This window comes from Hyaloscypha bicolor, assembly GCF_002865645.1.
Source record: "Hyaloscypha bicolor E unplaced genomic scaffold K444scaffold_165, whole genome shotgun sequence".
Lineage (NCBI taxonomy): Eukaryota > Fungi > Ascomycota > Leotiomycetes > Helotiales > Hyaloscyphaceae > Hyaloscypha > Hyaloscypha bicolor.
In genome coordinates, this window is record NW_020194667.1 from 130,696 (window position 1) to 142,947 (window position 12,252).

Consider the following 12,252-nt stretch of genomic DNA (forward strand, 5'->3'; position numbering starts at 1 on the left):
TGAGAGGGTGGCTTATGAACGAGTTTCAATGATTCTATAATTGTTGAATCCCGCTGTATTTTACAACACTCTCCCGAAGCGAGTCGAATATAGTAGTAATTGCGAGACAAGACAATTGGGAGGATTAAGCTTAGGGTTCAGTTGTTTCATATCAATACGCCTCGCGATCCTTTCCGAATTCTAGAGCTCAAGGTGGACGGATGCACAGGGAGTAGGAATTATTCTGTCAATTTAAGTCAGTCCTAGAGCCGCTTTAGCTACCTCTAATTATATTACTGTTCTATATAGTACTACCTGCAAATTGGTAAGGCTAGCGAAGGGAAATTCGCACGCTTTAATAATAAAAATATAACTATACTAGCTTTAATCTTAGCCTTAACTTTAATCTTAACCTCTTTCTAAAAATAACTTTAATTCTAATATATAATATTATTAAAGCTTTTTTTTATTAAAAATATATTAAAGATAGCTTTAAATAATAGTTCTAGTAAAGATAAAAGTAGTAGAAAAAATAATAAAGCTATAAATAAATAAAAAGATAATATTTATAATATATTTTTTAATAATCTAGACTCAGTTTATAATATTCTTTTCTATTAATATATTTAATTAATAAACTTTTTTATTTCTTAATCTCTTTTTTATATATAACTTTCTTTTTTACCTTTTTCTCTTTTATAATAATATTTTAATCTTCTTATATTATCTAATAATACTACTAAAGTTAGAGAAATAGAACTATATTAGGATAGGAAACTAAAGAAATTAGAAAAAGATAAGATAAATCTAAAAGCAAGCTTAGTATATATTTATAAAACCGAATTCTTTTAAGCTTATATTACTTATAATAATAAAAAGAAACCGAGAGGCCCTTTTAAATACTATATAGTTATAGAAAAAAAATTCAATAATATTTATATAAATTATAAATATAATAATAATAGTAAAGTCTATATTTTCTATTAATTTAATACTAATTCTACTAAGTCTAGAAAGCCTTATTTTATATTTATAAAACTTTTTATATTAAAGCCTCGATTACCTATAAAATATAGAAAGCAAATATAAAAATAGATATAAGATTAGAAGATAATAAGGAAGGAGATTATAGTAGAGGAGGATAAGGATACTAGAAGAGAAGGAAATAAAGAAGATATAGATAATTCGAGTAATATAGGTAGTACGGAGGATATAGAGAGTAAGGGAGATAGAGATATGTCTTGTAATCCATAGGATTTGCCTTACGGACCACGTAAGCTAAGGGGGGACTAAGAGTAGTTAAGAATAAGGCGTATATGCTGTACTTTTTTTTTTTTAGTGAGGTATAGGGGGGGGATGCGGGCGCGAAAATCAAAAAATCAGAAAATCACTTTTCGCTTCTCGGTTTTGTCGACTAGCCCGCTAATGGCCTCAGTACACTGACCAGGATATTCCTAAAGGAAGCCATATTCACTTCCACGAAGAACATCTTGCATTTGGACAGAGCTCTGAATAAGATAACTGACCAGTCATTGGATCTGCCGGAAGACGGGTAAATGATGCGTTGTTTGATTTGAGTGTATAGACCTTCGGCAAGGGATTAGTTCTTGGGAGAGATCTTAGGTCCGTTTTCGCCCCACAACTACATGTTTTTGGCAACCAAAAATTGTGTTTGGCATTGGGTAGCCTACCAGTTGATCCCCAGCCTCAAGCAGTCTCGACAAGAGTGACAGATTACTCGCCGTCAAGGGATGAATGCGTAGCTTGCCCGATATCTACCAGAGTGTGATTCCATTCTCCATGTGTAAAGCTTAGAACCCGATGGCAAGGTTGCTCGAATATTCTTACGGATAAATGGAACTGAAAAAGCGAACTAGGAAGCCGTCGGCATTGTGGTACTAATGTTCCTCAACCAACCAAGGGGAGGGGAGATCGCGCCAGCTTCATCTAGTCAAGTAGTCACACAGCTAGGAAGTTGTCAAGTTTTGGTTTGGCCCGGAAAGCTTCAAGGTCTAAAATTTCCACATCAATTGACTCGAGATTGAAACGTCCGCCTCACGTGGATCTCACTACCGCCAAAAAAAACATAATCTGGAGCAAGAAATCGTTCCAACCAATTCCCTAAGGATGTTCTAGATAAACAGCAGAAGCAAAAAAAAGCCAGAAAAGTTGCCAGGGCCACTTTTGCTAATCTCCGAGTCAACGATACCACTGAGATAAAGGAGGGTTCCATTATATAGGCAGCTGATGCAAAGAACCAATCAACTGCTAGCAAAGAATTAGGAGAGATGTAAATACAGTATACTTGCACTCCTCAAGATCCCAGATTCCCGGTATGAACTTGTATGTATCGAAACCGATTGCGATGAAAGCTGAAAAGCAAGGAGAATGTGACACGGAAGTAGACATTGATAGAGACACAAACAAACAAACAATAAACTCGTACATGTTATTATTATTATTACTGAAGTCATGAGGTTATGAACACTTGTGATCACGGTAGAGATAGATGTTTATTGGGTTCAAGCAGCAGAGTAGGGTTGCAGCCACGGTGGTTCGCAAGTATCAACACCAAGCGGTTTAATGGGATGTGATATTCGCGTTCACGGCGAGGGGGAGGTGGTTCGTATACTACAAGAGTTGCGATCACTCAGTTCATCGACTCTCGCTTCCCTCCCTGCCAAAGTAGGATCATATTTAGGATTTTAATATATACACCATATTTGCAGTCAGCGCACTGACCCGACGTCTCTGTCCCTAGCACTATCACTACCACTTGGTCAGCCAGAGTAGGAAGAGAGGCCGCAAGCGCCGAATAGAGGACTCCTCTTTCCAAAGCTCCCTTCTTATTTAACATCTCATGATTCATTGCACAGAGCTTCAACACGCAGTAATACTCAAACTAATCTGCCACAACGTCAGGAAAACTCCATCATATTATAGGACATTGATTTATCAAGGAACCGACATGCCATGCCACTCAGGGTATACTCGACCTCTTGCTTAAAAAAATGATAAAAGCAAAACCCCGAACCGACGTCACATTGAGAAAACGCGCCCAGATAACCCCAATGTACCACAACTTTGGAAACATTTGAGTCGATGTGCGACAGAACGCTGACCTCCAAGACCCTCCTCCCTCCTTAACAAACAATCTTATTCGTACCTGAGCCACCACCTCGAGAACATCGAGTTCGATGGCTCAAGGGACGAGCCGAGGGTCCTGCATTGAAAAGCATAGCTCAAACCCCATCTGAATCCAAGCCTCAGATCGTTCGATTACCCACAGACCTTCCCCCCCAGACTTCCAGGGACACTTGTAGAGGAACGGAGGCTCGCAGACGGCGAGGATCGACGCGGGAAGGATTTAGGTGTTTGCTGCTGCTCGTTTCGAAGACTGATTCGGAGCGGGTACATTTTGTAGACACCTCTTTCTTCTGAACGTAGTCTTTGTTTAGAATTTTTCAGGGGGCTGGGAAGGAGTACTTCGAGGAGGGAAAGACATGTCCACGGGGCTGCCTGGCTCCGCACTGGCACTACGACCTCTGCCTTCCGAACTTTTCGATATGAAGGATCGAGTGCGTTGCTTGACGACCTCTCTTTGATCGTTCTGAGAGATGTCCCCGGGTGTCTCACAGCGCTCGACGTCATGAGTGGGAAAGCCGTTCGGTCCACGAAACGAAAGGAACCGTCGAAAAGGAGAAGCCCTCAAAAGCGTTCTGGTACTGCGCTGCTCGAACTCAGTTGGCCTGCATCGATGTCAACGCCCACCGAGTCATCGCAGCAACGTTCCAATCAGGGGCAACCCCCCAGCGCAGTTCCCAGCCAAATCCTAATCCCAAGCTTCCATGCATAATCAATTACATTACGCTAACATTATAATCCAACAACAATCACTTACTCCTAGACAAAGTAGTTGTCTCTACTATCACGCTCGCATCTTACTTGACAGGAACTCGGCCAGAATTCCCACCCGAAGCACCGAAGGGGGGCACGCGATGAAGGCTGTCAGCCCTCGCTTACGAATAACGAAGGAACAGTTCTGACTAGCGAGTGTACTAAGTTTACTCGCCGCATCCATCATAACTCGATTCCCAATTTGGGATGCAGGAGATATTGATAGAGGGGAGTGCGGCGAAGCTCCCTCGTCTGCAATCTGCTTAGAAGTAGATGAGGGTATGGCACACTTCGTGAGAACCAACTAGAGAGCTCGTGAGAGACAGAGAAATGGGAGAAGCTTTTGATAGGAGGAAAATTACGTTACTTGAAGGCTGTGCCAGTGGCACAGTGCAGCGCAGCCAAGCAGCTACTTACTGGAGAACCTAGCAAGTTGAGTTATGACAGAAAGAAGATGGTTGGAACTGGCGGTTAGCCCCTCGTAAACGCGCGAGTGATGAATCATGGGCGTGTGTGAGAAGGATGTGAGAAACTGCGGCGTAGCAACAACAGGCCTTGGAGCCTGTCTAAGCCGAATACGGCAGTTGGGCTTGGTATTGTCTTGAGAGTGGAGGTGGTGGGGAGCAACTTAGGTAGCAAGTCGATACAGATTCTGTGTAACCTCGCTTGAGGTTGCGAGTGAGTTTGTTGTAAAAAGATTTGTGCAGAATGACTTTCATGTTGGCGAATGCTGGAAACAGAGTTGGGATCGGGTACCGAGAGGATTGTTGGCGAGGGGAAGGGGAATTGTGAGCATTGAGCAATTTTCAAACGACTTGTTTCCAGCACTGAGAAAAGGCTCGGCAGTCAGTTGTTCCTCGGTGATGATGTGAGTCCAAACTGCCAACTTGCCAAGGCAATAGTTCGTGATGGGAGCCGATATTGGAAGGTTGAAGCTGTTTCTGGCGGATGTTAGAGCCCCACAGGAAGGTAAGACAGCGTCTCTAACGCCCATCTCCCAAATCCCCTTCAAGGAGCTTTCTATTTCGATTCTCGTATGGCATGCCGTACTCGTAAAGCAAACCTGCTGGCATCCACCAAACCTCCGAGTCTGTATGAGATCACATACGGAGGCATTTCGGCCCTGACTTCGCAGTTGAAAGGGAGGTGGGTAGCAAAAGGGGAAGGCTTCGCTTCCGCAGCCCTTTGTCAGCGAACCGCATGCGATGCCGATGTGCTTGGAACCCAATTAAAAGTCGCGAAATCCTTTTTCCGCTGACCCATTCAGTTGGTCGTGCATCTGTTCCCGTGCCGTACTGGGAACATGTCGACGCACGTGGGGCGCTGTCCTTACGGAGTATATTGCTCTGGTTTCTAGAACGGATGAAAGGAAAAGTGGGTGTCGTGGAACGCCCAACAGTCGTCATGTGTCGGGGACTCGGGGGGAAAGGCCATGTACCGCTCAGTTCGAGGCCTGAGCCTACAATACAGGCCAAGCTTTCTCCCGTGCTCAACGGCTGTTCTGAAAGGGCTGAGGTCCGGACTGGTCCCACAAAAAACAAACGTTGGAAAATGTGGCATTTAAAATTTATCACTCCGGCTTTCGCGCCAGAATCAATAAAGAGTTACCCTGTGCAGCGGACCTCAATGTCAAATAGACTGCGGCGTCATTCAAGTGCCGCAGTTGAAATTTGGAATATCGTATGGACGGCGCGTACAGGCGAGAAACTGGAAATGGCAGAGCTTGCGAATTTGGCAGCCACAACTAGCTGGCCCGCTGACGAAGAGTAAAGCCACTCAAAAGGAAGGAAAGGGGCCGTTTGGGGGGTGTGTCGGTGTACCGCTCCGTATGATCGGCGCCGTCCGCCCCTGTCCTCCCTACCCGGCCAAACTGTGCCGCCCGCAATTTGGGTTGGAGTCGCGAACCCGGAAAGCATCGCGGTCGGTTGGGGCCCTGGGGGGGATAATGGCGCTACGATCGAGAAAGCCATGTGGTGTTCGTCGTGCGTTCCCACCGTCCCACGACAGCACCAGGGGGGTTGCGGGCCGGGCAGGGGGGCCTGGGGGCCGGGGGGCTGTCAGCTCGGGAGCCAGACTTCCTCTCGGCATGTCTTCCCGCGCTCTCCAGCGGCTCCATTCCCCAGCGGCTCCACCCTGCGGGCTCTACCTGGAATTCCCATGCCCAGCCCGCCCGCAACAGGGCCAGCACGGACGAGGGCTTCGTCTGAAGAGTCAGGACAGAAGAGGTGAAGCGCGGCCGATGGCGACCCCCGGGCCCCGGCACAGGGGAGCTGCTCTCGTCCACTTGCAACGATCAGGCACAAAGCTGGCAAAGCTGGCAAAGCTTGAGGCAAGAGCAGCAATAACACGTCTCGTGTGGACGGATAAATAATAAACCCAAATCCTTGGGACTTCCCAGCCGGAGGCAAGCAGACGCATTTGCTCTTTTGGGCATGAGACAGGAGTGGATTTGCTTTGGTGGTTGCGTGTTCAGGAGACAGCCAGCAGGAGACGGGGTGCTGCTCCGCTATGCATGCACGCAGTCAGTGCATCCAGCCCCTTCGACTTTTTGCATCGCGCCCATCGGCCCTTTGCTTCACCTCGTGCTGCACTCAGCTTGAACTGGAGCTCGTATTTTCAACACCGGCAGCTCAACGGCAAGCAAATCACTTCAGCCTCTTCATGCCCTTCCAGTTGAACTTCAATATCGCTGGCGGATGAGCACGTCGTCTGGATGTGGCACACTGGCAGCCCTGAGGCAGAGCTGGCCCCCCCCCCCCCAATTCGGGGCCAGACCTCCGTTTGAACTGCCGGATCCGGCCTGGCGTGATCGTGTGGCCTCAGCGGGCTGATGACGCTGTTCCCACGAATCACGGCATATCCGCACCCCCTCTCTCGGTAGTGCTCTGCAATCTCTAATCTAGTAAGCCGAAGACTGGGGCTTTGGGCCTGTGGCTCGCGCACCAACACTAGTAACAAGGTTACAAGGAGCAACGCTACAAAGCGTGGATCAACGATTCTCCTTCTTCTTACGGGAATTTTAGGCGAGACATAGCCAATTGGAAGCTTCGACGCTTCTTGTCTGTGCCTCAGACTTTGGAAACTAACTAGTTTCAGGTTGTGGATTGAGGGTGGAGCACTTGGTGCCCCTTTCTTACGGACGTAAGAAAGGTGGACGCTTTGGGGACGATGGGGCCTGACCTCCCTCTCCCTCAAAGACAAATTTGAATTTTTGACAAGCAGCGTGATGCCCCTCGTGCGAAAAGGCTCCCGTGATTGCAGTTTCGGCGTGTGCTCCGGCAAGCAATCTTGCAATACGGAGCTCCTATTATCGGTATTGCTCTTGCTTGACCCCCCTTCGGCACACGGGTGTTGCACTGATCCCCCTCCTCATCTAGTTTACCCAGTTACCGGTATGAAATACGTTGTAATCTGATGTACAACGTGGCCGTCTATTCTTAGCATTTCGTGCAGCTTGTTGGTGATCCCGGCAGAAGTGAGAGATCGTAATCTAACCAATCACGATGGATTCCAGGGGGGGATCTGAGGGCTCCTGTTGCCCGGGTTCTTTAACCTTTGTCCGAACTTTGATCGGTAGCATGAATTCCTGTCTCTGGTCCGGTGGGAGGGGTCCTAATCCCGAGAAATGGCAGCGCCTGGTGACGCTGGTGTGCAGCGCCAGGGATCTGAGGGCGCTCCCCAGGCCCGCAGCAGGATCCAAATGCTGGTCCATGCACCTTTCGGGCGTGTTGCAGCGCTTGCAATTTTCCTGTGGTTTGCGCTAGCATGATTCGCTGTTTTGACTTCTCCGTCCCATGTTGGGCATTTTGAAGGAGGCGCCGGCAGAGACTTTGATCGCCGAAGTCCCAAGAGGGATGAGGGGAAACGGGCCACGAAGCATTTTGAGGAGGAGGGAAGACCCTGGGCTTCAGGGCAGGGGCTCGGGGGGAAATCCGATGACAACCATGGGGTGGGGAAGAGACTTCTGTTGCACGCCCATCAACTGTTGTTGACTCGTAGGTTTGGACTCGAGTAGTCTGGTCGAGTCGACTGCCTAGTACCAGCCATGCACGCCCACGAGTCGTCGTGACTCGTGAGCTACGGTATTACAGTAGTTCGACCTGCGTTTCCTGGCGAGATGGTAATCCAATGTACTGTACAGCACGTCTCGCGGACTCTTCGGCACATTGCTCCGACGGCATCCTGCTGGACTCTGGAGTCACTGTATCGAGTTCGTGGAACGCTTGGCGACATCGCCGAGCTGTCCCGAGCTCCCCCCACCCCATAATTTACCTGAGGAGCCTGTCCATGCGGGCCACGCCTCTGGCGCTTGTTCCTGCAGCGGCGTGGCACAATCGGGGACCCAGAAGAATCGGGACTGAGAAACATCCCTGCTCGGTATTTTCTGATCGTGTGAACGGCACATGGATTATTTGAGAAACTGAGACCTGTCTCTCGATTGCCGCGACGGTTGAACAATTCCGTTGCTCCTCCCCACCATCGAGACTCGATTATTCATTGATTCAGCACCACGGACGGTACATCGTGAGGTCGTCGTGGCCTGGATCCGGAGAGACTTGCGACATGCCCCCGCATGCCACGGCCCGTCCGCGGCATTGTTTGGAGATATGCAAGCCGGTCCGGTTTTGGGCAGTAAGTTGTTGGTTCTGGGGTCGAATTTCTTCATTCTGAGAGCCAGAATGGAGGTTTCCGCAGGCGAGTAGTGCCGAAGTGAGAGCTCATCACGACAAGTGTCTGACCCAGGCGCTGGCAAGAAAGAAAGATACTTTTCTAGCTTCAAGCTTCAAGCTTGTAACTGGAACGTCCTGCAGGCTGCATGCCATCTTCAACGCGCCGCAGCCCATCATCTGATGTTTGTTCGCCAATCTTGGTGGTGAAGACCAGGAGGCCGGGCGAGTGGTGGGACACTGAAACCTGCCTCTCCCTCCAACTTCCAAGCCTTCTTCGCCAGACGCCGTCTCCGCCACATCAATATTCCTACCCCCGTCTTATCAACAGCCCCTCACGCCGTTTGACACATTGATACGCCCTCCGCACCCCGCGGCCGAGATTGGGAAAAGCAGAACGTCTCCCGTGAACGGTGGGGTGTCGCACAGTGCACACGAACCCGCACAATGGGCCCTTCTCTCTCTCTTTCTCTCTCTCTCCCTCTCTCTCTCCCCCTGGGCCGGGTTCGCAGTTCCGTATCCGATGCCGTGGGTTCGTGACAGAAAGCTGGCCGCGAGCTTCCCTCGTTGTGCAATGATCCTCCGGGAGCTACGAGTAAGTTGCAGAAGTCTGGCTGGAAGTTTGGAACGCTCTGTCAAGATCTACATCGCGAAGGAAGCGCCAGAAGCAGTGGGAGCACACCTGCGTTAGGCTTTGCTTGGCTTAGTCGCATCGGGACAAGTGCCGAATCCAGCTTGGTGGGATTCCCATCACTTGCATACACGTCGCTCCACAGGGCGGAACGCACCAGCGAAACGTTACCACGGCATCCATGGCTCGAACGGCAGCTGGCAGCTGGCAGTTGTAGCTCCGGCCGTCAAGAATCGAAGGAGTCCATCCGTATGTCGTAGCTGTGGCCAGTGAAGTGTGTTGTATAGGTAGAGCCTTGTCGAGTGTGGTGGGTGGACGTAGATGTCGGATGTAGGGTTATCCAGGTGAGGGGCCCTTGATGATCACCATGACTTGGGCCCAAAAATACCTCGGAGCCTCGCTACCACGGTTATATTCGTAAGGCAACGCAATGCAATGCGAGCGCGAGCCTGATGCCCGTCACCGACATGTCATATCGGACAGTACCGTACAGGCTGTCAGCCACTGTGACTGTGCAACCTGACGCCGCAGAGATGAGCAAGAAGTGGGCGCTCATCAAGTAAGTGTAAAAACAGGTGGCCGGGTAATAATGATGGCTTCTGCAGACTGCGGTGTCCTGTTTCTCGGCAAGAAGTTCCACCGCAAGGGAGAGTAACCTCTTTCTCGTAATCCACGCGACAAGCGACCCGGAGATGTGGGAACAAACTAATAATCAGTGAGCCCATGCTCCAGCCGGGTTTCCAGGGCCACGAGAGTAGTAGCCAAGAGGAAAGCCTTTTTTTTTTCTCGGGGGGCCTTGGGCGAGGAGGGGAGAGGGAGAGGGAGAGGGGGAGGGGGGAGGGGGGGTGGCAGCAGCCATCCCGAGACGCGAACCCATGATCGCAGCAGGCCGTTTCGGTGTGGGCTGAATGCTGAATCGAGGGCGACGGAGCCTTCTTGGGAGGTTGGGAGGGGCTACGGAGTACAGTACAGTACAGTGCAGTACAGTGCAGTGCAGTAAATTTACGATGCAATTACCTGTCTATAGCGGCCGTCTGCTATGACCGTCGCCCCGGTGGAGTTTCCCGATTCCGGCTACTGGGAAACGGGGACATGTTCGGCTGGGATGTGTGGCATCACGCTTCCTCCCGGGGGGCAGGGGGCACCATGCTCTGCCATGCTCTGCCATGCTATGCCATGCTATCATCCCATGCTGTGCCATGCCAGACCAGCATAATTGCCAACTTATTACGGAGGTACTCCGTACTCCGTACAGCACAGGAAAACTGTGTGCGGCCGCAGCTGCAACACTCCCACCACGCCCATGCCCACCCTCCAGCGCGAAATCACTCCCCGAGGCTCCATCTCCATCTCCATCTTCACTCCTCCTCCATCACACTCCTCCTCCATCTCACTCCTCCTCCACAGGCTGCCCGTGTTGAGACAAGCGTTGCCGAGCAGGCCCAACTAAATTTACGACCATGGCCATATTTGTGATCCTGAGCGATATTGGCGCATTAAAATACGCACCACGTTCTCCGGCTCTTGCCCTGCCAGGCAGGAGTTCGGAGCGCGGTGCGTGATCTTGCACCGATGCATCATGGGTGGTTCATGGATTTGGCCCACTTCCGGCCACTGACGGCGCATGGAGCGCATGGCTTCGATCGCCGTAGGCGCCACCTCCTTTTACCCCACAAGTTCAAGTCCAAGTGGACTGTGGACCGTGGACCGTGGGCCAGGGCAGCAGGATCGCCTGGCCCTCCGCGCCCTCCCTCCCTCCCTCCCCTCCCCCCAAGACTCGCGCTGGGCTCGCGCTGAGCCCCTTCCTCTTGCTGAACCCGCCGTTTACTCCGTAGTCCCGGTGTGTGTGAGACGACTCGTCCACGAGGGCGGCTGGATCGAAGCGCAGCCATGGCCGCCACTCGCCTGAGTCGTGCTCCATGAGCAAATTATCTGCCCCCTTTAGGGATAGACCACCTCTCCGAGGAATATTCAGCGAATATCCAGAAATGCAAATATCCAAATATGCAAATATCCACATATCCACAGATCCAGATAAGGCTTTGTCCCGTCTATCTGGGTTGGGCGCTCGGCTGGCCTGAGTTAGAGCCGGAACTTATCATCTCACTGCTTGCGCCTCACTCACATCAGCCAAAGTAGCTGGCTGTTGGGCCTAGCTAGGTCTGGAGGGGGCTTGAAGACTAAGGTTACCTTTCTCTTTCCTACAAACCAGAGCTACTTCTCCCACAGGCCAATACCTCCCCGTCCCAAACATTCCCCTGCTACATATCCCGCACGTTGCATCGAACTACTTCTGCACGAGCCAGGTTCCTCATCCTTGGATCTATCCGTCAGTGACGCCTGCGCTACTAACTTACCCCCCCAGCCTTTTACAAAATTCGGACTTGCGCGAGCTGCCGTTTCCAGAAGAATGGGTATGGCCAAAGTCTTGGTCACTGCATGAGCCACAGATCCAATTTCTATCAGTACCGACAGGCGTTCTTCCATTGCAGATACATGAGTTGGACACCTCCCGTTGTATCTGTCACCTCTCGACGCGATTCCCGCTTGACCCACCACCACCTTTAAAGGGAGGCGTTCGGGGTGCGACCTCTCAGCAGCCATACCGCCAGCCCCCACCGGCACTACCGCGCGAATCGGGACAGACGGCACTCCGTTACGACTGCCGCTTGAAAACAAAGCTGTCTGCCTTCTTCTGGCTGGAAGTGCGTTGAATTCAACCGGCCCGTAAAAGGATATTCATCCTTCCTGAACGAGTCCGCTGGCAACAAAGACGAGCCGTGCCACAGAGATACCTCTATCCGAAAGAGATTCCAATATTTGATGTAGGAGGACGGCCCAGGCTACCTTGATAGGCCAACCAGCGCAGACTATGACCCAGATCTACTCCGGGACGTTCATTTCTCCGTTGCATGAAAGGCCTTCTTCTTCTCACGACAAAAGTCGAGACCATTATACTCCAAGAGAGCTTCGACGTCCTGAGAAACATTCAGAGAAGCAGTACGAGGGGAATGGTTGGAAATTGACGCAGCCTCGTTCCCCAATGTTGGACACCGCGAAAGGACTCTATGAAGTTCC

The 12,252-nt window shown here is 50.6% G+C and overlaps 1 protein-coding gene across 1 annotated transcript; it reads left to right on the forward strand.

Annotated features, from left to right (window-relative positions):
• The first annotated feature begins 10,193 nt into the window (after positions 1-10,193).
• On the forward strand, positions 10,194-10,785 carry K444DRAFT_187966 (uncharacterized protein). Its single transcript, XM_024870902.1, has one exon. It carries the CDS (start codon positions 10,267-10,269, stop codon positions 10,648-10,650), a length of 384 nt encoding a protein of 127 aa, XP_024729582.1. The 5' UTR covers positions 10,194-10,266; the 3' UTR covers positions 10,651-10,785.
• The last annotated feature ends 1,467 nt before the right edge of the window (positions 10,786-12,252 follow it).

What these genes read in the sequence shown, in the direction of transcription:
- K444DRAFT_187966 (XM_024870902.1), top strand. Translation starts at nt 10,267, where the DNA reads ATGTTCGGCTGGGATGTGTGGCATCACGCTTCCTCCCGGGGGGCAGGG.